This window comes from Pristis pectinata, chromosome 8 (assembly GCF_009764475.1).
Source record: "Pristis pectinata isolate sPriPec2 chromosome 8, sPriPec2.1.pri, whole genome shotgun sequence".
Classification (NCBI taxonomy): domain Eukaryota; kingdom Metazoa; phylum Chordata; class Chondrichthyes; order Rhinopristiformes; family Pristidae; genus Pristis; species Pristis pectinata.
Genome location: NC_067412.1, coordinates 28,702,398 through 28,729,499, shown reverse-complemented (window position 1 = coordinate 28,729,499; position 27,102 = coordinate 28,702,398). Strand labels below are relative to the sequence as shown.

Genomic DNA, 27,102 nt, shown 5'->3' with positions numbered 1-27,102 from the left:
TTTTCGTTGCATTGGTCAATAAGTTTAGGAAATCCAGAATTGTCCTTTTTATTTTGTTACTGAAAGTTCAAATTACTTTAAAGTATCTATGTTAAAAAGCAGTGTAAGTATTGCAGAGCCAGTGCAAATATATAATCACGTTATCTTCATTTTATTCTGCTGTATATCAAAATAACATTTAATTTATGGATTTTTCAGCTGTTACCTGGAAGTTCTGTTTGAGTAACTTGGCCACAATCAGTTTAGCCTGGCCCAGATTCCAGCCTTTAACTTTGCTCAAGCTTGGCAGAGCTCCCTGTAGACTGTTCCCATCAATACTTCTAATCTGTGAGAATGACAGTCCAACAGCTGTTTGTCCCAACCCATTCAGAACACTGACCGAGAAGCTGTCAAACTTGCTCACTAGAAGTATTGAGAGCTGCAAGAAACAGAAGTAACATTAATACTTGAAGCATTATTCAACTACTTTTTAAAATGAGCTTGAGATATTTATTTTATATCCGTAGGTTCCCATTGCTCTTGGTAAATCAATGGGGATGGTTGGGAGAGAGGGAGTTTTTGTTTTAAGGACAAGAGGCTATTACACATTAAATGTAATGTAAACATATGTCACTTTAAGGCTAGAATTGTTCTGTATTCCTGAAATGAATTCTACAGCCAATTACAGCTCAAGATGCAGAAAACAACGCATAGTTCTTGTTTGCCAGATAAATCAAGAATTTGGAGGTAGTGAAGAAACCACTTTCAGAACTCAAAAGCTTCTAATACTGAAAAGGTGAAAATATGGAATAAGCTGGAAATTGATTCACTGTTTAAAATCAGTTAAACTGTGAATAAACTGGTAACAATTTTCTGTGTTAGCCAATTCTGTGGTTAGCACACAAAATTGTCACCAGTTTATCCACAGCTTAGTCTAGCAAATGAAACAAAGCAACGTTAAAAAAGATAGCAATAAAGATGACATTATTTTTCAGGATGTGGAGGGCCAAACCGGAGAGGAGTTCCATGAGGCAGAGGAAGCTCTGAGTACCAACTAGGCCACACCCAGGGAGCTCCAGGATGTTCAGTGGTTTTTGAACAGTTTTTAAATGTTTTCATGAATGGGAGATGTTTAAACTTCAAATCAATTCAAAGATTCTTTTTGTTGAGAAATTATTAAAAACATTCAAATACTAACAAGTAGTTAAAAATATTGAGTAAAATACAGTAAAATAGTTCACACAGGTTCCTTTCTCCATAGAGATGACAATCACATTTATTTGAATGGGATCACCATGCCTACAGAAGACTTCCTTTGCATACAGTTGAGGGGCTGACTACAAAGTGCAACTGCCCCTCTCTTCAGCAAATTACAATAGTTCTCTATTGCTGGATTAATGATTCATGAAATGGCAGAACCGAGAGTCAAATGCACTTGACACCTGACCTTCAGGATGTTTCAAACTTCCTCGAATGAAGAGGTCTGCGAAATACTGAACATAGAACAGCTGAAAGTTGGTGTTCCCTATGGATTATCAGGCTGCAGATAAACTTGATGCACTTTAGAGGATGATAAACGTAACTTGCACTTCTTCTTAGGAAGTCTCTTGGGATTGAGGATGACTTGTTTCCATTCCAGTTTCGTGGGATCTGAGGTGGCTGATGAGGCCAATGAGGAACTGTAGGCTCTTCCAGAGTTGGAGCAGGTAATGGCTGATAGAGCAGATAGGTGTTTTATGAGGTGGTACCCTCCTTCTGCTGCTTATGCTGGGCTTTTGTGTGCTCCTGATGCAAAGTTTGAGGTTCTCAATACAATCCAGAATGCTCATCCTCCACTTAAAGCAGTTGTTTGTGGATATTGCACACCTTCAAGGAAGTTTTGAGTACATCCTTGAATATTTCTCAGTCTGCATAATAATCTCCTCTCATGACACAACTCAGAATAGAGTGTTGGTTTCAGAAGTCTGACGTCAGGTATGCAAACAACATGTCCTGCCAGCTGAGAGTAACTGGGGCCTCAATGAATGTTGGCCTGGGAGAGAACACTGACATTGGTTCACTTATCCTTCCAATACATTTGAAAGGTTTTGTGCAGAGAGCATTGCTAGTACTTTTCCAGTGCCTTAAGATGACTGCTGTAAGTAGTTCAGGTTTCAGGAGCATATAGGATGAGAGGAATCCCTGCTGCCCATTAGACTACTTATACTCATTAATCAATCACATATTTGCGGACAAAGCTATGTTGAGAATATTGTTTATACTGTAGAGAACTGCGACAGTGCACAAGACATGAACAAACCTATACAAAGGTTTTCTAAGAGGGAAACAAACTTCAATGTGGATAAGTGTAAGGTGGTACATTTCAATTACAAGAATAAGGACATCACATACTTCTTGGAAAATGTAGAAAAGGGATGCAAACCTACAGATATTACATCTCTAAAAGTAGCAGTACAAGTTAACGTATTCATTTCAGCTAATTCCAATTTTCTTCTTTTTGGAATAAGTATTCTCTCTCTCCTGTGAAAAGCTTTGAGAGAAAAAGCAGAATCCTACCCATTTGTTTATCTTTGTCTTGTTCTCTCTGGAAAGGCATGTTTATGCATTAGTATCAGAAGCTGGAGAGGCCCTGCATTCTGCATTATTTGTCTGACAAACAACCAAGACCAGTTATCTGAACAAAGAGCTTGGTAACTTGATCAGATTGATGCTGTGCATGAACTCCCTGAAGATGACTGTGCATAACAGTTAACTTAATGGACTCGAATATGACTGAACATACAATTGATGTCAAATATGGATGTCACATCAAGTGAAATTTTTAAGATTTAGGCTGACACTCGCTTGTTGGGTAAGTTTATGAAGGAATACAAAAAAAGAGCAGCCTGTTATACCTTATTGAATTAAGGTATCAATAATTTTGAAAATACCATGTATTGCAAAATAATCAAAAGAATCAATGACCAATAAGACAATAAGGATACAGATTTTATACTTTAAGATTTCAATAAAAGACCTGTTTGAAGCTTAGTAAAAGTATTCAAGTCATTTTACAATAAAACTCCATGATTTTGGCTATAAACAATTGGTGCTTCTATCTCAGCATAACTAGACACATTTACAGTTATTTTTGGATAGATCTGTTCTATTTACCTTCCGACGTTCATCTGTCAGAAATGTTGCATCATCTGTTCTATTGGATGAGCTGCTCAACCCACAGACATCATTTACCCTTTCAATTAAGGCCAGTATTTGCTGCACATTCAGGGATCTAAGTATATTAGTGCCATGAAGAAAACAAACCAAAGAGTTTGGCAGACTGCAAAAGAAGAGTTATATGATTAGATTGTGTGGCTTTAGTGATGCCTTGCATTTACTTTAAATCTACGACAGATTTAAAACAAATGTAATTGAAACATAAAGGCCAATATGCATGCATCTTAAGAGGTTAGATGATGCAGGTATAAGGCACATTAATTACTTTAATGAAAATCCATTGACATAGTTTATAGTCATATACACATGTAGAGCTGAACATTCACTTCATTGTTTGTTGCCAATTACTCTTTAATACACCTCTGAAAGTAAACAACAAAACATTCTTGAGAAATAATGTTCCCAGATTCTGAACCTCGTAGCAATACTTCCCTATTTCTTAACTCCAACCCTCTTGCTATAAAGGCCTTCTAACCACTCACTGAGACTGCCAACTAGATTCTTTGTACTTCTGTCGTCTGATATCCTTCTCCATTTAGATAATGGTCTGCCTTTAGATCCCCCTTAAGTACATAATCTCCATACTGAACTCCATTTGCCAAATTTTCACCCATTGACTCAACCTCTCTATATTCAGTTGCAGAGTCCAAATATCCTAACGGAGAGTTTTCCCCTGGATACCCATCAACTTCAGTTTTACCAGAACTTCTTGATGCCTTTCTCAATCAAAGGCAGCAACTCTCTTCTCACCTCTGGTATTCAGCTCCTTAGTTCATGTTTCGACCAACACTGAAATGAGACCTGGAGCCAGGTGATCCTGATGAAACCCAAACTTAGCAAAGATTAGCAAGTTTTTGGTGGGTAAATGTCACTTGACATTACCATTGACAAAATCTTTTGTTATTTTGCTGACGATTGAAAGTCAATTAATTAAGTGGTAATTAGCCGTATTGGATTTGTCCTGCTTCTTCTGGGTAGGACACACCTGGCCAATTTTCCACATTGTTAGACACATGCAAGAATTGAAACTGTGCTAAAACTGCTCATTTAGAAGTGCAGCTTGTTGTTGTCTGGATTCTCAAATGTTACAGATGCCTGGTGCTGCTAACAGTAAACCCTTCCTTATTCAACACACAAATGTAAGAATTTGGCCACATGATTCCTCTATCTTGTTCCAGCATTCAATAAGATTATGGCTAATCCGGACTACTGGATTTGGTAGTAATGACACAGAGAGAGATGTGCCAGAACATGAGGTTACAGATTGTCGTGGAATATATTCTGCTGCCGATGATCCTACTTACACAACAAAATCAAGGGTATCCTCAGAATGAAGACAAGACTTTATCCTTACAAGGACTGTGCATTGATCACTGCTACCAATACTTTCGTGGACAGGTGCATCTGGAGCAGGTAGTTGGTGAGAATGTAGTCAAGTAGGTTTATCCCTCACCACCTTTGAACTTTAGGACTGGTTGGTAATTGGTGGTCCTACTTGAAGTTCAGTGCTCTTGCTACTCTAAGAGCTTCTTCTGAGTGTTGTTCAACAACAATGGAAGGATGATAGATGGTAATCAGCATGGGGTTTCTGTGCCCAGGTCTGCTCTGAATCCATTGTCTTCCTTTAAGCACCCAACAGCTATTAGGGATCAACACTGAATTCTCTGTTATTTCAGATGTCTGACAACTGCTGAGTTTTTTTCCTCTCCTTAAGCCTCCTTCTGACAGATTAGTTTCCATTAACAAACCTTCTATACCCCCCTCAGTCAACATCAAGCTGTGGCATCTGTGTTCCCTACATTTCCACCTTGTCTATTAATTCTCCCCACAACTTGAAACCTTTGTAAAGTTTCCAAATTCCTGCAAAGATGAACCTGAAATATTAACTGATTTTCTGTACACAGACACTACCTGACCCTCTGAGTATTTCCAACATTTTCTGCCTTTATTTAAGGGCAGCAGATTTCTTTCCTTGATCATCAGATTAAACAATCTTTCTACATGTCAAAGTACTGTACAAGAATAAACGTTCTAAGAAAATCTTTGTTAATTTGATATAATACATCAACAGCCAGGAATAATCTGCATAATGTCAATAAAAAAGCATGAACTAAAAGGAGTTTAGAGTAATTTTGCACAGTGGGAGACCATTCGGCTTACTGTACTTGTGCTAACTCTTTGAAAGCTATGTAATTAGTCCCACTCCATCACTGTTCCCATCAACTTACAGTGCCTTACTTTCCAATATAACTCCAATTCCCTTTTGAAAATTATCATTGAATGTGATTCCATCAACCTTTCAGATAATAACAATTCAAGGCTTGGTGGAGAAGGACTACAGTTTAGGGTTCTTCTGCCACTGGAGAGGGAGGGGCGGGGTCAGGTGAGAAAGCCCCTAAATATTGTAAATGAGGGACTGGGTAGCCCCGGGGAGCCACACATGTGGCATCGGTGCTGTTTTTTTATATAAAAAGTTAACACTAATGAATTATCTGTACAAGAATGTAAAGGCTTGCACGGTTTTATAATTGTATATAGTTTGTCTTTTATTATGAATAAAGTTTATTTTGGAATAAAAAAAATTCATGGCATAAAATAAAAATTCTCTACATTTTTTCTTTTACCAAATCTGTGTTGTGTGGTTACTGACCCCCTTACTAATAAAAACTGTTTAATTCTCACGATAAAAACACTTTATAATTTCAGATACTTCTGTAAAATTTTCCATCAACTTGTAGAAGAGGGGTACAGGTACATAGCTCCCTGAAAATGGGGACACAGATAGGGTAGTGAAGAGGGTGCTTGTCATGCTTGCCTTCATCGGTCAGGGCACCGAGGACGAGAGTTGGGGCACCAGGTTATAATTGTACAAGACATTGGTGAGACACACTTGGAATATTGTGTGCAGTTCTGATCATCTAGCCATAGGACGGATGTCATTAAGCTGGAGAGGGCACAGAAGATTCACAAGGATGTTACCAGGACTGGGGAGCTTGAGTTATAAGGAGAGACTGGATGGGCTGGGGCTTTTTTCCCCTGAAGCATAGGAGGGGTGACCTTATACAGGTATATAAAATCATGAGGGGCATGGATAAGGTGAATGTTCACGGTTTTTTTCCCCCCAGGGTAGAGGAGTCTAAAACTAAAGGGCATAGGTTTAGGGTGAGAGGGGAAATATTTAAAAGGGACCCAAGAAGCAACTTTTTCCACACAGAGGTTGGTAGGTATATGGAACAAGCTGTCAGAGGAAGTGGTAGAGGCAGGTACAATTACAACATTTAAAAGGCATTTGGACAGTTGCAGGGATAGTAAAGGTTGAGAGGGATATAGGCCAAACGCAGGCAAATGGGATTAGTTCAGGTAGGCAACTTGGTCAGCATGGATGAGTTGGGCCAAAGGGCCTGTTTCCCTGCTCTATTCTATGATTCTATGGCTCTAACTAACAATGCTTGCAGAAAGTAGCACAAGAGAGCAGTAAACCTTGCCAGCAGTATCCCTGCCCCATAAAGTAAATTGAAAAATAAAAACTCGTGTTTCTAATCTCGCCACCTAACCAAAATAACTCATCTCTTGACAGCATGTTAACACCCTTGCCAACATTAGTTGTAAACTGTAATGTGAAGGTGGTTATTGTAGATTACAGGGGGATCTTGATCAGTTAGGAAAGTGGGCCGAGGAGTGGCAAATGGACTTCAATACAGGTAGGTGTGAGGTGATGCATTTTGGAAAGTCAAATCAGCATGGGACTATGAATGGTAGGGCATTAGGGAGAGTAATGGAACAGAGGGACCTAGGAGTACAAGTGCATAGTTTGCTGAAAGCAGCATCACAGGTAGACAGGGTGGTGAAAAAGCTGCAGTTGTATAAGTTGTTGCTGAGTCCACACTTGGAGTGCTGTGTACAGTTTTGGACACCTTACTATAGGGAAGACATGGTTAAAAGGGAAAGAGTGCAGAAAAGATTGATGAGGATGTTGCCAGGACTAGAGGGCCGGAGTTATAGGAAGAGGTTGGCCAGGCTAGGTCTTATTCCTTGTAATTTTAAACATTCCTACATTCCAAGAGACATAGGTAACAGTCTTTTCCTCAGGGTAGGGGGAGTCCAAGACTGGGGGGCATAGATTTAATGTGAGAGGAGAAAGATTTAAAAGGGACTTGAGGGGCAACTTTTTCACGCAGAGGGTGGTGAGTATATGGAACGAGCTGCCAGAGGAAGTGGTTGAAGCAGGTACAATAGTATCATTTAACAAGCACATGGATAGGTACATGGAGGAGGGGGGCCTGGAACAATATGGGCCAAACACAGGAAATTGGGACTAGCTGGGTGAGCCCTGTGGCCAGCATGGACTGAAGGGCCTCTTATCCATGCTGTATTGTTCTGTGACTCTATGTAATATCTCCAAAATACAATTTTTTTAATGTGAACAATTTCACTGAACATACCTTGAAATGTTAAAAACTGTTTCATTTTTCATCTGCAGGTTAATGAAGAACTTTGATACTTCAGTGGATAACTTCAGATTTTCTAGAAGAGCCTGGTTTTCAGGGTTTGCCACAAACTCTTGAATCTAAATGGAGTTTGAGAGAAGTTATTGATTCAATCATGAAAATAGTTCATTGTTTTCCAACAAGTACAAGTTTTCTTGTACTCCTGAGCAGGAACTAAAACCTAGTGATTTATCCAAAACAAAGAAACCAGTGCCTCCCACCCCCAACTTTAAATGTTCTAACATTAGTCTGAAAAGAATTACTGTGGTTTCTTATTGCAGCTTATTAGATAATATCAGCATCAGGTGAACCAAGACAGAGTTGGAGTCAAGAGATGTCATGGAGCTGGAAGCAGTCTCAGTTGCATGTGGTTGGAAGCTCACCTCAGAGTCAACATCAACAACAAAGTTCTACCTGCCCTGGTTCAGCAACACACTGTCGTCAAGATTAGAAAAGGTGGCCAGGGAATAGTTTAGGACAAGATCCAAAGACAATGGTTTCAACTTTCACAATATTTGATTATAAGAAATTTCTTTTCATCCAATATTGGAAAAGCAGAAAGACAAATTAGAGACAATGGAGAGTCCAAAGAGGGGATGGTAAGCTAAAGGCGAGTGTCATCAGCATACATTTAGAGTTAAATATTGGTCCTGAAATTCAGTAGAGCTGTGCATCTTTAAGGTACTACAAGATTCCTTTATTTGATTTGTAGAATATATTTGATCATGAACACGATCATAATCTTACTACATGTATACCATGCAATGCAACTTCTGACACCCACTTCAATGCTTATAATGCATTGACCCACAAGGCATATAGAAAGTGCAAGGTGCATTCAATCCATGCCTAATGGACACTTTGCCTGCAAAATCTATTCACCAAAGTGTAACAGGTTAACTTAAGAGGGACAACTTCTTTACACAGAGGGCAGTGCATATATGGAATGAGCTGCCAGAGAAAGTGGCTGAGGCAGGTACAATAACAACATTTAAAAGACATTTGAATAAGTACATGGATAGCAGGGGTTTAAGAGGGATATGGGCCAAACATGGGCAAATGGGACAAGCACCATGATTGGCATGGAGGAGTTGGGCAGAAGGGCCTGTTTCTATGCTGTATTGTTCTCTGACTCTAAGTGCTTAGTGTGAGCGATACACAGGAAAGTGGAAATGAGTAGCAGGGACAAATACTGCAGCTGCACTTTTTAAAAGGAAACAACAATCTTTTCTAGGTTTGTTGGGAAGTTTTGTAATATCTGAGCTCATTGGTATAAAACCTGCAGAATTTCAGAGCAACAGTAATTTGGGAGTGTTCTGAACACAACAGAAGAGGAGCCATTTGTCAAACTGTTCCTTGATGCTTCCCTCAGAAACTGCAGATTAGGAATGAGAGGACAGCATTGGCCTTGAATGTCTGTCCAGTGTACAAAATAGTAATTATGCTGATAACTTTTCATGAATAATTACTGAACAAATGCACCTTATAACTTCAGAATAGATAATCTAAGCACTGGGGTATGTGCATTAAACTAGTTAATACCTTCAACGGCAAGTTATTCTCAGAGAACCAAAAAATGCATACCTGTGCTTCATTATCAAAGAAGGACTGAAGATCAGTCAGTGACATTTGATTCATAAACAGTCCCAGGTAGTTACTGAACCAAGCAGTGGAGTTCAGGGCTGTATCATTTGCATCATAGCATTTTGGTTTGGGACCTGTTATATGACGTAAATGATGTTGGGATTAGTATGGATAGGTATTCAATGGTCAGCATGGACATGATAGGTCGAAGGCCTGTTTCTGTGCTTTATGATTCTTTCACTCTAGAGTCAACTCATGAAATAAGGAAGGTTTGCATTAACTCTTAATATAAATTATCTTTACAATTCAAAGCACATCTCAAATTCTTTTTGTTGTATCAGTCAAATCATTTCCTTTTATCCCCATCACCGAATCACTGCAAGTCTCATTTATTTTGAGGCACCCATACCTGCAGTCTGAGTAATTTGTGGTAGGCTCCATTTCTACCAGTACTTTTCCTGGCTCACTCTCTTAAGAAAATTTAATTCATGCAGACACAACAGCAAGGTGGGAGCCAATAAAGGGATGAGTTCATCTATAAACAGAGGACTTCACGCAGCTATGATCTTTTGGGTTTTAACAGCATTTCTCAGTTTTCCTACTGAACCCCAGGTCTTGCCTCTGGCTCGATGATATCATTCCTTCTTCAAAGACTAACGGTGCAGAGCTTGAACCCACTCCAAACAGTGGCAGGGAGTGCTCCAGCTCAAATTCTGGGTGGATATTGAGCAGGATTATTCATAGCTGACGAGTGTGACCAACTCTCCCAGCTGCCCAGTCCACCAGCACCCGTCATGCTTGTGCACACGCACACACAGCATATAGGTTTTAAGGCAGTCACGAAGTTGGAGTGGCACCAGACTTCAGGGATTATTCCAGTGTTGACCACGAATCTGGCGTTCCACGTTGTCCCTTTAGCACCCAGACCTAGTGCTAGTCAGCGCTATGATTACCTCCTCAGAGATGTGGGAAGTAGCCTTTTGTGAGAAAACTTAAACAGCATTTTCATTCTATAACCAAAAACTCCACTAGTAATGATGGCGTTTCTATTACAGCAGCAACTGGAATTTATGAAAGCACTTTAAGGTAGATAAATGTCCCAAGGCACCTCACACCATTTTCATCGCTCTAACAGAAATGACAGACTCATATTACCTTCTTGCAAATAAACTTTGATACCATTGTAGATTTCTTTCCGTTTAATTGTGGTTAGGTCAGCATAGCGAGCGTTCAATGTTCTGACACTAAATTTGAAATATACATACGCATTAATGTTTAATCTTCTCAAAAGACCACTGTGCTTTTTGCAGCACATGCATTAAATAAATTTATTGACCATTGGACAAAAGTAAACTATTTAACATGAACTGCTGTGCCTTTCACACACAAATACATATGGGTAGGTCTGTGAACAAAGATCCTGTATGGGGCTCACTGGCCACCACACATTCTTGGAATTTCAAAGCTCAAAAGCTCTATCCTTGAGGCATATTCAGAGCAGTTGTTGTGCCAATACTCCCAATGGTTTGCCAACAACTTTTCCCTATTTTAAGGAGATCTCAGTTCAAAAGGAAAGGAAGTTCAGCCCTCACTGATACACCTCACGTCCACAAGTTCAGAGGGTGTAACTAATCATAAAAAGAATACAGAATCAATACCGAAGATCCCCAAACTAATTTGCCCACACCTCCACAGGAGGAAATTCCATAGTATTAAATGACGTGGGAGTGATTTTACAGTCCCTTCTCTTGCTTTCATGTATTTTTATTTGCTGATTTATTAAATTATACAGGATCATTTTCAAACCACATTTCTACATAAATATCTATAACAGCACGTTAAGGAGCAGGGGTAAACACTTCCTGAACACTTTCCAGTATTTCATAAAAATCACGGCTGATCTTATCTTTAGCTTCAACTCCACATGCTAGCCTGAGCCCTTTATAGAGCAAAAATCCATCTCACTCCTGAGTGATTTGACATCCACAGCCTCAGCGGGAAGGACTTTTCAAAGATTTCCAACCCTTTACAAGAAATTTCTCATCTCAATCTCAAGTGGCTGAACCCCTATAGCCTTACATAGGAAACACGAGAGCAAGCCCAGTGATGGCTAGTATTTTTTTTTGTTTCACTAAGTTTTTTCCAGTAGTTTCTGCTTTTGTTTAAGTATCTTTAATATCACATTAAGGCTAGGATAAGTAGAAGTTTTCCCTCCACCCCTCAAAGTTGTCTTCAAATAGTCTTACTGATCCCTATTTCAAAGTACAATGAATAAAAAGGAATTAAACATATTGTTAGCAAACAAATACCATGGCACAGTCTACACTGGACATTGCTGAAGTTTGTTAGAAATGGATGAGAGTGTATTTACATTTTCCTGTAGGGAAGGCACTGGATTCCCAGGGTAATGTTGGAAATGAGGAGGTCAGTGGTGATAAATGGGAGATATGGCTGTAATCTGACGTTGAGCCATTTATCCACCTCAGTGTCATTGTTTTCAGGCAGGATCAATGTAGCAAAGTACGTCCAAAAAACTTTTAAGAGTGCAGCTCGGTTATCATCTGTCAGTTGACTCTGAAAAACAAAGTGGGAAATGGATTTATTTCAATTTTTTTTTGAAGGCAACGAAACACCTTGCTGGATTCATTTTTGAAGTTCAACGGTTCCAAATCATGTTCTTAACAAGCAAGAAATATTTAAATACAATTGCACAACAGGTTCTAAGTTTTGGAAATGAAGAAATAAACCATTTGTGAATCTGATTGAAATCCATAATGTGATTGATCAGCAAGATAAATGCAAGCAGATCAGTTACATATACTAGTCCAATAAGTCCAGCAAAGAGAATAGGTCACATACACTGCAGCAGGCCTTAAACAAAGGCCTGGACTCCAAAGGATCCATCATCTTCCAGGATGATTTTTTTTAAATTGATTGCTCCCATTTCCCCTCTTCGCTGGCTGCTGCCACCCCAATCAAACATTATCCCTTCAACTTTACTCCAGAATTCTCCCTTCTCTGAATCTCACTCCAAACTTTTTCCCACATTCAATTCCTCAAACGAACCCCATGCCTTCTTTCCCCACGTTCCTGTTCCACAATCTTCTCTCACTCAATTTTCTTGCCTTGCCTCATCTTTCTTCTGCCCCACAATCCTACCCCACTCACATCTCCACCCACCTACGACTCTCCTGTTCTCCCCGCCCCATCTCCCTCAAACTCGGTTCCTGTATGGTCTCCACTCGCCACGATGGTGGGAGGTCATGGAGGAAAGACCTCCTTGCACAGTCTGTATTCTACTGCACATAATGCCTTGGACAAGTGAACACAAGAAAACCTCTGCAAAAACCTTGGAAAACTCCCCCACGTACTATCACTGTGACCTGCTTTTCCCAAGCTCAATTCAACTTGGTGGCTGGATTTGCATTCAATGGAATTTACAATTCTTTATGGAATCTAGGAATGAAGGAAGTAACTTCAGAATATCCCAAAATAATTCATAATATGTAATTTTACAGGGTAGCTTTATTGGACTGTAGAAAATTCAACAGATAATTTTAAAGTCAGTAGTTCCACAAGCAGTAATGAGGTAACTGACCACATATTTTGTTTTAGTAATGTTGGTTGAGACGTTAGATATTTGTCAAAACATGGAGAGACACATTTAGATGTCCTAACATGTTCTATTAAACCTAGTCTGTTAATGTACTGCCGAAGCTTCCACACTTTAACACATCCCCACTTCTAGTTCATCTCTTGAAAAGGCACTCAGACCTCAAGAATTCTAGACCATGGTGAATGATGTAATAGAAATCATTTTCTGCAAAGCATTCCAGTTCACCTACACTACATTCCATAATCAGAAACATGAATATTTCAAACTTACATCTCGGCTAACTAAGTTGAAATCATCCACAAATTTATCCAGGTTCTGTCTGGATAGATAACGGGTTAACAGTGTGATCAGAAACTTGTTGTCATCAATGAATCCAGGCCTGCTCAGTAGATCAGTAAATTCACCAGGATCAATGGTTTTCAACACCTGTGAAACACAATAGGGAAACACACAGCCTTATATCAATAGTGCTAATTTCCAAAGCATGGCTGTATACTGTTTAATATTCAAATAAATTTGTATTAATAAACTATCAGCTGTATCTCTGTTCATAGTAAATCACTCTTGGAAAAAATTAAAACTATTTTTGCATGTTGGCCTTGCCCTGAAAGCTTTTGTTTATTAATCATCATTTGGCAGTTGAAGTGTTGCAGCACATACTTCCTCCAAAGAAAATGATGTGGATTTTAAACATGTTGCAGACAATGTTCAGCTTTGCTCATAATCGGTTTTGTGGTAGGATCAACATCTAGTTAGACTGCCTGAAAGCATTAGCAAGACACCCAAACCATTTTTGCATGATTGGTCTCAACAACTGCTGACTAGTTGCCCATCATGGGAGGAGGAGAGGTCAGGCATTTCCCATGGACCCACAGAGGTCCACCTAACAAGGAATGAATCACAGAGGCAGGCACAGAGGAATAGACAATGGGCCAGAAAACCTTTGTATATCTAATGTCCCCACAAAAATCATTACGAAAACAAACCCGGGAATTTTATAAATAGTGAGTGCTGGTACTCCCAAAAATACTAGGGAACAAGGCAGAAACACTTTGGACAAACAATTAAATGAACACAATAGCTGATTTTAATTTTTTTTCCTGAATGTTTCAAATTTGTGCTTCCTCCCAGACGATTGACATGAAAATCCTGATAACATTTCTCAAGTGTGGCCTGCATCAAGAATCAAGTATCTGGATTCTGCTGTTGAAATGGACTTTGAGGGGATCATAGTGCTCCAGCCATCTCCCCACCAGCATATTATGGAGTGTCCTGATTCAAGGGAGTGGCAGCTTTGAGGAGGCTGAATCTGTTGTCCTCTCTCCAGAGTTGATAGCTGCCATCCCAAGGAACCCCTACTATTGCACATTATCCAGTCAGTTCAGACCTCAGCTCTTGTGTCATCTAGGTCCAGAGTTCTCATGATCAACCTTCATAGCCCTCTGCAGCCTCCTCTGTTGCAAGCCATCAACCACCTTCCACTTGTGAAACAGCAAAGACAACAAATGAGAAAATGCATAGAAGAAATTGGTTTTGGTATTGATGGATGCACAACAATGTTGGTCATGTGGATTTGCTTGGTTCTGATACTCATGAAATTCAAAAAAACTAAAGATGCTGGAAATCTGACAAAATGTCTTCAACTTGAAACATTAACTGTTGCTTCCTCTATGAATGCTACCTGACCTGTTGAGTGTTTCTAGCATTTCTATTTTTTGCGCTCATGATTTGTGATCAAATGACATAAAGATGACCAGTAATGGAGAGATGAACAGGATATATATCAACCATAATCAGCCCTGAAGATGATTCAGTGATGATTCTCTGATCTCCTGCACTGCTTAATGAAGTGACACACTCGATGCTGTTACGTGGGCAGCTCCAACATTGTTAATGAGCGAGTATATAGAAAAGAGAAATATATTTTCATCTAATGTTAGAGTGGGACTTTGTGTCTACCTTTCAGGCGATGGAGTACCTATCCAATAGTAGCCTTTGCCTGTCACATAATACAGGTTGAGGCTTTTCTTTGCATTGGCAAGAAAGCCCTTAATTGTTGTTGCTGTTCATTTGGGACATAAAACACCCAGTGGTCAATGCATTGTGTCAATATTTGATTGCAGTTAATGCTCGGAGTAGTTGAGCAGATGACATTACCCCTGGAAAAGACCTTCCTGGTGACACAGTCCTGCTCCTTGACATTTGACAGACTTCTCTGGCAAGGAAACCTAATGCCCTCTTGATCATGGTTATTCTGGAGATCCAGCAAGTCTTCTACTAAAGCACTCATATTGACCAAAAATATTGCAGATTTTGCCTTACAGTGGGAAATTTACCTGCGACTCTGGAAATTCCAAAGTGCAGTCCTCTGGGGTACAACAGAATCTGTTCCATGTCAAACCCAAAAAGCCTGCAAGTCATTAAGTATCCCTTTATACCACCCCAGTCCAGGACTTCTGCCTGCTGTTCAGAACTGTTTCAGCGCACGGTCTTCACTCTGTTTAATTGCAATTCTGCTCCCGTTTGGCTGGACAGATATCAAATGAGAGCTGCCTAATAACTGATGTCAGAGCTGTGTTCTCTGCATGCTTACAGCTGACACAAAGAGGTTGTGCTGACTATAAACCATAATCAAAACAGTGCACGAATGAGCAGTGAATGAACACCATGTACTGCATAATCAAATTTCTACTTATTATGTCTTACAGACACTTCAGATGGAGATTTTCTACGGAGCAGCACATGATCATTAGGTGTCTTTTTTTATATTATTCAAAGGAACTAGTTCAAAATTCTAAGCAGGTTGGCTTAATTTTCTGTTTTGATTTCAATTTAAGTTCAATTGATTTCAACTCAGCACGAAGTTGCTAGATAATAAATGATTCCTAGCTAGTTACCCTTCTTGAGCACCAGAACCACTGCCCTTCAGTTTTTTTGTAATTAGTGAGAAAAACGAGCAGGTTAGTATACAATTCAGTTCAAGCAATTGTTTCCTGTACTTAGAACACAGAACAGTGCAGCACAGGAACAGGCCCATCAGCCCATTATGTCTGTGCCGACCATGATGCCAAGCTAAACAAATCCCATCTGCCTGCACATGGTCAACATCTCTCCATTCCCTGCATGCTCATGTGCCTGTCTAAATGCCTCTTAAATATTGCTATTGTATCTTCATATCACCACCTCCCCATGCACAAATATTTGAGGAATTTTGTTTTTACCTCATCAAGGCGATCTGAAGGAATCTGCAGAAACGTATCCCTCAGGGTTAGAAATTCAGAAAAATTTTGGTAATAGTTGTATAGGTAAGAAACAAAACTGGTGTTCTCATAGCAGAGGAGAGGGAATACTGAGGGGAAAAAATACATTTGATTATTTTCCTGAACCATGATTCTTCACATATAAGATGTTAATTGCTATAAATAATTAAAACACTCTTTAACAGTCAAATGTACAAATTACTCATGGAAAACTACATTGTAAACACTGGTGATATTGTTAAGAATTCACTGATGTCATGTTCTCCCTGTGTATATTCAACAAAGATGAGAAAAATAAAAGATCAGTTTAGCAGTTGTTCATTAAGCACAGGTACATTCAAAAATAACTGAACAAAAAGCCTTGTGATGACAGTGATTTTATTATATTAACATTTGAAACACTAAATTATATTCTTTTTGAGCTGGCTTCAGTCTACAAATGCAGTGGAAAATAATTTTACACCAATGCAAAAATGATACACACTGCAGTCACTGTGCAGCAGTGGTGGAGGGAATGAACATCTAGGGTATTGGATAGGGTTCCAAGCAAGTGGCTGCTTTGTTCTGGATGACATTGAGTTCTTGAGTGGTGTAGCAGCTGCACTCATCTGGGGAAGTACAAAGCATTCAATCTCACTACTAACATATACCTTGGAGATGGTGGAAAGATTTTGGAGTCTCAGGAGATGAGACACTCACCACAGGATACCTACTCCTTCAGAGGAAGTATTTTTGTTGCTGGTCCAGTTGAGTTTTTGGCCAGTGGTGACCCCAAGTTATTAGCAGTAATGCCACTGAATGTCAAAAAATGGTGGATAGACTCACTCTTGCTGGAGATAGTCAATGCCTGGCACTTTTGTGACATGAATGTTACCTGCCACACATATGCCTGCATATTGTGTAGGGCTTGCTGCTTGCTGGTGTGGAATGCCTCAATTGTGGAGGAATTACAAAAGGAATTGAACATTGTCAATAATCAGTGAATATCCCCACTTTTACCCTTACAGGTAACATGCTGGATGTCTCTACCACAGTTCCTGGGTACATCCTCTCCCATCGACAGGACACACCCACCAGGGAGGGAGGAACTCTGCAAGGAAGGTCATTGATGAAGCAGCTGAAGATGGCTGAGCCAAAGGCACTGCCCTGAGAAACTCCTGCAGTGATGCCTTGGGCCTGGGACAATCTTCTTCCTTTGTGCAAGCTGTGACTCCAACCACTGGAGCGTTTTCCCTTTGATGCCCATTGACCCAGTTTTATGCAGGCTTGTTGCACAAGACTTGTAAGAGTCAATGTTGTGGCCTCACAGAGTTCCTGCCTGCCTGTCAGGGTATGTTCACTGTTGGTGGGAGAGGATGTACCCAGGGACTGGAGTAGAGAAGTCTAGCATGTCATCCATGAGGATTATGATGTCAGATTGTTGTTTGAAAAATCTCTCTACCAGACTAGACAACTCCTACATTTCATCTGTATCATCAACATCATAACACTTCAGAGTTAGACACTGATTAACATTTAAATGGATTGGGCTATGACAAATTTCACTAGTGAAATTATGCTGCTTTAATGACAATAATTGAAATATGATTGAATAATTGAGCCTCATGCTGATGTAATCATAAATATATGGCAAAAAAAAGCTCGAAATCAATGAATAAATAGATATGTTTGAGTGAGCAATGTAACTGGAAGGAAAAAGGGTCAAAATAATGCCTTGGTGAGGAGTGTTCATCTCCACTGATTTCTCCCTACTGGGACTTGCATTGTTTGCCAGTTGCTTGGAAACACGAGAGACAACTCAAGGAATCTACCTCATTTATCCTATGAATTTTTAGAAAGGTACCAGATCTTCATGGGCATCTCTATGTGGAATTCAGTTGAACATTGGGCTTCAAGGGAGTGGACAGCTGGATTTGGGTCTGCTTACTCCTTGATACCACATGGCTGTTCCAGTATGTCTTATCACCCAAGCACCAGATTTAAAAAGCCTTACTGCAATCATATACTATACCAGTATTCTGTATTTCCACAGAAATTGGGATTGAATAATATGAATCTTTGCACTTTACCTTTATTATAAGCCAATATGTTTCTATAAACAGCTTCTTGAATGCTGACACTCAGCTTCTTTTTTATTGAGCTCAGTATTGTGACACTGTGGAAAATAAAGAGACATATGGTAGATGCATAGAGATGAAAAGTAAATTTCTGATTAAACCAGCAGCATCAAACATATGGGCCACTTCACAGATGTAATCTACCCTTCAATGGCTCATAGATGTCGCATTAGAGACAAAACTGCTTGGGGACATACCCTTGTCTCCCCCAAGCCTCTGATAGCCGTGTCTGGTGCATGCCATACCTCCTTGGGTTTGTACGGCCTCCACCAGCCTCCTGCCCTCCCTCACCTCTCCGTGGCTACAACCCTAACCCTCAGAGCTTTGGTTTTTAACCACTCACCCATTTCCTGTTGGGCTTAAGTATTTGTTCATCTGGCACTTGCTCCCAGTCCTGTTTTAAGCACTGCACAGTGGAAGCATCAAACATTCCTCCTCTGCAGTGAAATCCCATTTTAAGTCAGACAGTAAAAAGGAACAAATGGTGCAATGTGGACAACAAGGTGCTTCCTCGTGGGGGCCAGTCATGGTGACAAGACCAAATCCAAGCATAAAGCAGCTGCTGCTTAAGATATGCCACTGAAATCTGATGCCAATTGGTGACAGAACCGAACACAGATTGCACAAATATCTGGATCAGCCTGTTCTTGCACAGGATATCAAATCACGATCGGAAAGTTTAACATAGAAAAGGTTTAAACTGTTGTCACCAAATAAACACACTGGAGGAAGCATCAGGACTAAGGGTCGCATGAATCTAAAGCTACTGTAGCCATTATTTAATTTCCATTCTAATGACATGTTGGGAGTTTCTTTTCAAAAGTGAAGATCCTGACCTGCAGTTTGCACTCAATAGTTTAACTGGACAGGAAATAATACCAAAGTTTACAAAAATTGCTCTCCATAGTCAAACTTCAGCCTCAAATTTTGTCAGTGCCCCCACTTCCAACCTCTATCCATGCACCTCTCCAACCCCACCTTCCTCCCTGCCATCAATTGTCAACATCCCCAATCCCAATTTTTAACCTCTCGTCCCAAATTCTTCGACCACTCCTGATCACAAATCTGGTATCGTTCTTGATTCCCCTCTGCTGACCAGCCCCAATTTGATTGCTGAACTAAGCACAGTCCAATCTCCACTGCCAGTGATCTAAATCAATTCCTACACTAAATCGCTTTCTCCTAGACGGCTTCACCCATTCCCTCAATTGCCACTCTTGATCCTGCCCTCCAAATACACATCTATATTTTCTCTCAGTCGCCCCACCAAATTCATCAACCCACCTCTCTTCCTAATCTACACCAGATTGCAAATCTCTCCTATTCTAGAAATCCAGCCCCAATGACTGATCACGTCTCCTAATGATCACAGTTTGCAACTTCTGTTGATTCACCACCTACTTTCAGCCTCTGTTGTACCCTCCCTATCACTACGTCAATATTGGGTCCCTTACGTTTGAAATTGTAACCTGAAAATGCACAGCCATTTGAAAATGGACTTGTTTTTTGATTAGCTATGCAAAGTTTCAGTAAGTAATAAATCTATACATACAACTGAGATCTGCTTCATCAAGCTGGCTCAGTTCTTGTTAAAAACTTTGCTAATTTTTTAAAAGATCATATTAATTTCATACCTTTTACAGATCACAAAGAAACATTTCAAATGAGAGGCTTTTATTTTTGTTTTTTTTATGCCACTCATTTCCAAATCAACTACATCCAACTAGAAATGCTTTTTCCTGTTAAACCAGAGCCAAAATGCTAAACATTTTAATTTCTATATCATTAATGATCAGGAAAACTGCACCCAGACTTACATGGTACGAAACCCTTTGCAGCTCTTGGAGACAAAGACCAAAGGCACAATGTTTTTAGTGAGACTGGGCAGAAGCGCTTGTAACCTCGAGCCAAACCAGATTTGGAGTTCAGTGGTGCTGGCATTTGAAAGTATTGACTGAGAAAGATTCAGGACTTTTTCTAATAAAGCTGCACCCACACCAGGAGCGAAAACCACATTCTGCAAAAGACGGGGTTGAAACAACCTTTACACCAAGGTAAACAAAGTACAGACAAATACAACATTGAAAACAATTTACTGAATTCTAGTGGTCGGTTAAGGAATGGCATGCCAGGAACTTGAAAAAATGGTTGCCTGCATACATTGAACACAATGCATGTAACAAAGGGAAACTTAAATAGTCAAAAGGTTCACATTAGGATTCTCATAAAGCAAGACGGAGTTTCACTGTAGTCATTCTAATGCAAGTTCATTAAGTCAAATGTTAATCTTCAATTCCCTCCCCACAAAAGCTGTCTGACTTGCTGAATGTTGGCAGAATTTTCTACTTTCATCATTGAAGGGTCTATTATCATCTCAGCAGCATAATTCACTCACATCCAACTCAAACAACACCTCCAACTATTTGGCACATTTTATTTTGTTTTATTTTTGCTTAAACATTACTTAAGCAGGAAGAAGCTTGGGACTACCAAGGTTAAAATCAAGTACAGGTCATGGAACACCTGTGCTGTAGAACTCAATGCGAAGGAACATATGTCACTTGAACCGTAAGAGAAAGTGGATTTCCCTATTGTGATTACGTTGCTAATTTAAATTAAGTGCACTGAAATTGTTTTTGGTGCTTTTCAATGCTTTAAGTTTTTAATAGATTTGTTTATTAATAGTATTCTTATTATTCAATAATACTTGAATGTTTTTGGATATTTGCCAAAGGCATTAACAAATGTTCATTTTTAATAATTGGTTTAACAGTTGGTTAGCCTGGGGTTAGAATCCTACTGGATGGGAGCCATTTTGGGTGGAACCTGACAAATATAGTTGGAGACATCCTGGGTTACATTGGGCCACTCGAATCAGCTGAGTTCCTGCCATCCAGCAGAAGACTCTTCCTGCATGTCCCCAGGTGTAAAGTATTTGATCTGTGACAGGCAACTGAATAGATCAGACAGCTCACCTGTCCGCTTGCAGCCTTCCCATCATCAGTTCACATGACAGAGTACTTTCATGTTAACACCATTAGCCCATTCATTATCAGAACTGAACATAACAGTATGCTTGCTATTGAAATGGTTGCAAATTGTGCTGAACAAGTTGGAAACCGATCAATTCACTTGGAAGAATTCCTAGGTAGCGGCATTTATCAACAGATATTAAAGCCGGTTGTAAGAGTCTCCTACCTGATTAACAGCAGTGCTGAATGCATCAATGAACTCAGTAACAGTGTCACTTGTGATGATACTGAGGATTTTCTGCACCTCATATATATTTCGCAGTGTTCCATTATTACCAGCCAACTGCCCCAGTTGAGTTACTGTCAGTAATCCTCTTGCACTGAGCTGCAAAAAAATATACAAAAATAAACACATGATCTCTCTTCTCCTAATCTATAGCTCACCATTCTGAGAAATATGCTGAATTTAAATTTTCATTAATATTATAGATTGAATCATTTAACCTGGGAAACAGAGCAAGCAGTAGCATTTGATATACCAGTTTCAGGTGGTCAGATTGAATAAAATAAAACTACTGAGGCATTTTGTCATCACAGCAGTTACAGATAGGAGGACCTGCAGAGTTTGCACCTGTGCCTAAAGGAGAAAAGCAAGAGGAAAACGCAGATGCTGGAAATCTGAAATAAAAACAAGATGCCAGAAATACTCAGGAGGTCAGGTAGCAACTGTGGAGAGAGAAAAACAAACAAAGTTAAGGCTTCAGTCAATGACCCTTCATCAGAACCAGTTCAATGTCTTTCGCCTGAAACGTGACTGACCTGAAATGTTTACCCTTCCTCTCGCCATAGATGCAGTCTGACCTGCTGTGTATTTCCCATATTTTTTGTTTTAAATTATAATCTAACTAGGATCAGCCAAGACAACTTTGCTCATTATCAAGTCTCATTTTTGAAATCATCTGAGCACCCTTTCCTTCCATACTAATAAAGACTGATATGAAAAGATTGCTATGAAAATACAGTTGAACCTCAACTATCCATCATTAAGGACAGATGTAAACTCTAGAGGTGATTGAACCAAGCAGCAAGTTCACCAAAATTCTTTCAAATGGCCTAATTTCAACTATAAGTTTCTCTTTATTAACTTTGGCCACCAGATATTCACTGCTCATTCAACTTGGAGCCCAAAAGTGATTGTAGTGGAACATGTGATGTGCATGACTAATTAATATTTCATGGGTAGGATATCTGGCAGTGCATTATTAAAAATGATGATACAGATAACCTAATGCTATGCTGATAACATAACTGGCATATTAATAAGACTGATTCAAAATTATACTATTTGTAGCAACTCAGTGGTGTTTTAAAAACAAAATTAACATTTTTAATTTACATACAGAATTCACTGTTGATCATGAAATGACTAATTATGGATCCAAGACTGGATGTTTATCTATTTTCCTTCGTAACTCAGTGCGACAGATTGTAAACACTGAACAGAACTACATCTGAATGGTGTAAAATAATGCATTTTTTACATGACCAAAAGAATACTTTGAACCCAAGTAGAGCCAAGTTTGTAGTTGACACTTTATATTTTTAAGTTGAGTTCATGAATTTTCTGAAGCCTTTCATACAGCCACCGACCACTGTATTACATCCTGAATCTAACCAGTTGAGGATGGCGAAGATCCTTCATCTCTGCGAGAACAATTCCTGCCAAATGCACCTTTTGTCCTTTCCGTGACAATTTACGACAATAACGTCCCAATGGGGCCCAGGAAATAAATCTTGCTCAACATTACTTTGTTATATCATTTAAGTAACTTACACCAATGAAGTTCTTATTCAGAGCCAGGAGATCACTGAAAGTGATGAATGACCGAAATCTGCCAAAGTTAATCAGGAGCCATGATACACTTCCATTAGTATTGTCAGTGCATGCAGTTGCTGCAAAAATAAACACACTGATTAAATTAATGCTCATTAAATAAAACAATGTGGCAAATTCCCTGATCGTGTCCATTCAAGAGAAATTGACTTGCACAGATAAACTGCCAGAAATCATTTCGGGTTGGCTTCTCCATCTATAAACTCAATTGAACAATATATATATATATATTTTAAAAAATCGGTCATTGCAGGCCAACACACATTATCATGCGTGAATTCTAATTAGCATACCAACTGTACATAGGGCATGCATGATATTTTGCTCTATCAGCATTTGTAAAACTGTAAACAGAGCATCTCCAATTGAATTAAATGTCTAATGAATCCTCAACATGGTTTGTTATCGTAAGATAACAAAATCAATTTGCTGCTCTGGCTTTTCAAGGTGATTATTGTTTAAATATTCAGCTCTGGTTTGAATGTCAAAGCACATGCAATTGGTCAGGTGAGTTTCATTACTTCATGTTCAAATATATCCTGCACTGGATTAATTGCACTGCCTAGGCTCATAATTACTTTCTTTCACAGAAGTATTATGTACAATTCTGGTCCCTTTATGTCAGAAAGGGCATATTTGCCATGGAGGAGTACAGTGAAGATTCCATTTGAGGAGAGATTGAGTAGACTAGGTCTATGTATTCTCCATAGTTTAGAAGAATGAGATAAGCTCTCATTGAAACTGAGAAAATTCTTACAGGCCTCAACAGTGTGATGCAGAGAGGACCTTTCCCCTGGCTGAGGATCTAGATAAGGGTCACAGAGTCAGAATAACGGATAGGCTGTTTAGGACTGGGATGAGGAGAAATATCTTCTCTCAGAGGGCAGTGAATGTTTTAAACGTTCTACTTTGAATGGCTGTGGAGGCTCAGATGTTGAGTTCACTCCAAACAGAGATCAATAGATTTCTGTATATCATGGGTATCAAGAGGGTAATGCAGGAAAATGGCATTTAGGTAGAAGATCAACTATGATCTTGACGAATGGGAGAGCAGACTCAAAGGGCCAGGAGGCCTCTGCCTGCTCCTATTTCTTAAAAGCAGATGAAGAGTCATTTTCCTGTTATGCTGAGGCAGGTTTCATAAGTAAAACTTTGGGAATAAATAAGGGAGCTTGGAATAGGGGAACCAGCAGTCTAAAGCTCTCCAGAGAAATAAAGTTTGAAAAGTTTTTGAAGAATTCATCCACGCCAAGATCCTGGGTAAATTCTGTGATTGTATCTTTCCTCAAGCTTCCTGAAAGGTAAGACTACTTGGGCAATATAATGGTCTCTTTATTTGCATACAAATATAACAGCATGGCACTGAAGGTTGCATGTACATTACCTGTTGTATTAAGCTGGCGAGTCAAATATTTTATAATAAAATCGTAGATGTCTTTTTGTTGTGTCATTGATAAATTGGAATATAAATTGTCCAGTCCTTTCACTCTACAAGTATAAAAATATGAAATTCATTTCACAATATCATTGGCAACAGTGATCTAACAAAAAATCCTGAACTTCTGCTTTATTTGGTTAATATTTGGAAGTTCTTTGCTTTGCAATCCATGTTTCCATTTTGGTTTGAAAAAATATATCCTCTGCTCTGTGCAGTTCCTGTTTAAAGGCAGAAGGGATGGCACCTTGGCATTTTTTAGTGGGCGAGTAGCTCAAAAGTGAGCCACAGAAAGCACAAACTTTTACACAGAAATAAGATAAAAATGTTGTGTGTGCTTTCTGTTCATTAGTTGAGGAAGCAAAATGGATCTACAATTGTACAGCATTTGGGTTGATTTTTAGCTTCCCATCAGAAGGCCAGCCACTCATTTTCCATCCAGGTCAAAATGCCTTCAGTGGAGAGGAGAATGGAGTTGTGCTTAAAAATGGGCAGGGCATCCACTGGCACCTATTTCCCCACACTGGCTCCTGTTAAAGTCAACTCAGGGCCCATGGGAGCCATATTTCATTCAGGTCACAGTGCTTTTAGTGTCTTTTCCTCCAGCAAAGTTTGTGACATTCCTTTGCTGAAATTAAATCAGATGAGGAGAAGAACCTCTGTGGAAATTTATCTCTACAATCAAAAGCATACTCTGATTCAAATCCATAAAAATTTCAGATGAGCTTGAAGCCCTTTTGTGAAGTGCTTGGGCATTACACAAATTCCAAATATTCCTAAGTTCCTTCTTTCAATGATCTTTAAATGCTTGTCTTAGAGGTTTATCCAATGAAACCAGTACAAATTATGCTGAATATACCAGAGAAGTCTCATGCCATGAACAACAAAGAACATTTATCACTAAAGATGGCTTTTGATCTGAACTCAATACTTAAACAGAAACATACTCACATGGCTTGGTAAGATTGACAGGTTATATTGCTGGGTAGTGTGTCAAGCTCTTTTTGTGTAATACCGAAGAGCAGTAAATTTAATTTATTCTGAAACCAGTCGATGTATTCACTTGCATTAAATACTACAAAATGTGGTCTCAGCAGCACAAAGATTCTTTGCAGCATTACGTTCCTCACCATTGTGTTTTGAATTGCTGTTATGCCCATCTAAAATGAAGGGAATGATTCTTGGAGTTAATGATAGATCCTTCTTGAGAGCATTTACAAAGTTTAAATTTAACATAATATATCAGCCCAAATTATGTGGCCATTCCTATATACTCAAGCCTTAACCAGTTGGAAGACATTGAGATGGTAGTTTGAGTAAAGTCTTTCAGCCAGTGGATCCAAAATCACTTTCTCATGCCCTGCACCCCAACTAAGGCTCTTGCACTATAATTTCCAGCATGGACACATTGGTGGGTGACACAATGGCATGAATATCTACCAGTGCCTTGCTGCTAGAGGAACCTGTCCCAAAACTATTAGATGTCTGCAGCATTTCAGCTCACCACTGTCATTTCATAACTGCATTCAAGGCAAATGCTCATCAGGGCAATCAGGAACAGGTAATAAGTGATGACCTTGTTTTTATTTTTAACAATTAAAACACAGTTGCACAAAAAGATGTTGTAATATCACAGATGAATGATTGAAAAATAAAACTGATCTCGATTGAGAACATTTTGGCACCTGAGTCAGTGACACAGAAGATAGGCATCCAGATACATAATGATATGGTCTGGAAAGATTTGGGCTCAATCTATCCTTGACATCCTAACATAAAAGGTAGAGAGGGAGCATTATTGCTCAGTAGCTTTCAGCAGTTATGACTAGCAAAGCTAGTCTTTAACTAGTGCCCATCCTATTAGTTAAACAACACATTACGTAAAATTGGTCTTAGCTGATCTTACAAAGCAGGAAATGGCGAACTGGCACCCCATTATACATCCTGCCTGGATTTTACTTTCTATCACATTCAATAGAAAGTTGATTGGGTGTTTAGCAGGCAACCGATTCACTACTATTTGTTTTATGCCTCCACTGAAACTGAATTTTGCCAACAAAGTTCAACATAAAGAATTAATTTGACAAATATTATGTTAGAATCAGCAGCATTTTGAGACATAGTGACAATGTTCATCTTCACTGTATTTTTACATGCAGTCCAATTTTCAACCTGTTGAAATCAGTGGGCTGAAAGCAGGCAGGTTCTACATTGAGCAGGAGCTTTGATCCTCCTGATCACTGCCAAGTGGTAAAGATGGAAATTAATGCTACATTCATTAAAAATTCCAAAGACTATAGAAAGTCTATCTCACCTCTTGTGTTTCATGAACAAATTGGTTAAAGTAGTTGACCAAATCACTGAAGTTTCTGCTTGTAAGAACATCAAGGATCTGGATGATTTTATCCATGTTATTCAACACATCAGATTCCAGAGTCAATTCAGACAGCTGCTTTGCAGTGAGGAGGTCCAACACTTCAAACTAAAGAAATCAACAGTGCACAAATTAAACTGCAATGATATTTAAGGACCACAAAAATGT

General features: G+C 39.2%; 1 protein-coding gene across 1 annotated transcript in view; it reads right to left on the bottom strand.

The window, feature by feature from the left end:
* Positions 1-27,102, bottom strand: part of LOC127573574 (uncharacterized) — a 245,881-nt gene that overhangs the window by 164,824 nt on the left and 53,955 nt on the right. The window contains exons 26-40 of the mRNA XM_052021930.1: positions 26,875-27,042; positions 25,512-25,720; positions 24,510-24,613; positions 23,066-23,184; positions 21,458-21,616; positions 20,077-20,276; positions 18,212-18,297; positions 16,104-16,231; positions 13,153-13,308; positions 11,638-11,840; positions 10,422-10,510; positions 9,267-9,400; positions 7,638-7,762; positions 3,133-3,298; positions 206-418 (exon numbers count right to left, since the gene is read on the bottom strand). Coding sequence (XP_051877890.1) covers positions 206-418; positions 3,133-3,298; positions 7,638-7,762; positions 9,267-9,400; positions 10,422-10,510; positions 11,638-11,840; positions 13,153-13,308; positions 16,104-16,231; positions 18,212-18,297; positions 20,077-20,276; positions 21,458-21,616; positions 23,066-23,184; positions 24,510-24,613; positions 25,512-25,720; positions 26,875-27,042 — 2,259 coding nt within the window. The remainder of the gene's footprint in view (positions 1-205; positions 419-3,132; positions 3,299-7,637; positions 7,763-9,266; positions 9,401-10,421; positions 10,511-11,637; positions 11,841-13,152; positions 13,309-16,103; positions 16,232-18,211; positions 18,298-20,076; positions 20,277-21,457; positions 21,617-23,065; positions 23,185-24,509; positions 24,614-25,511; positions 25,721-26,874; positions 27,043-27,102) is intronic.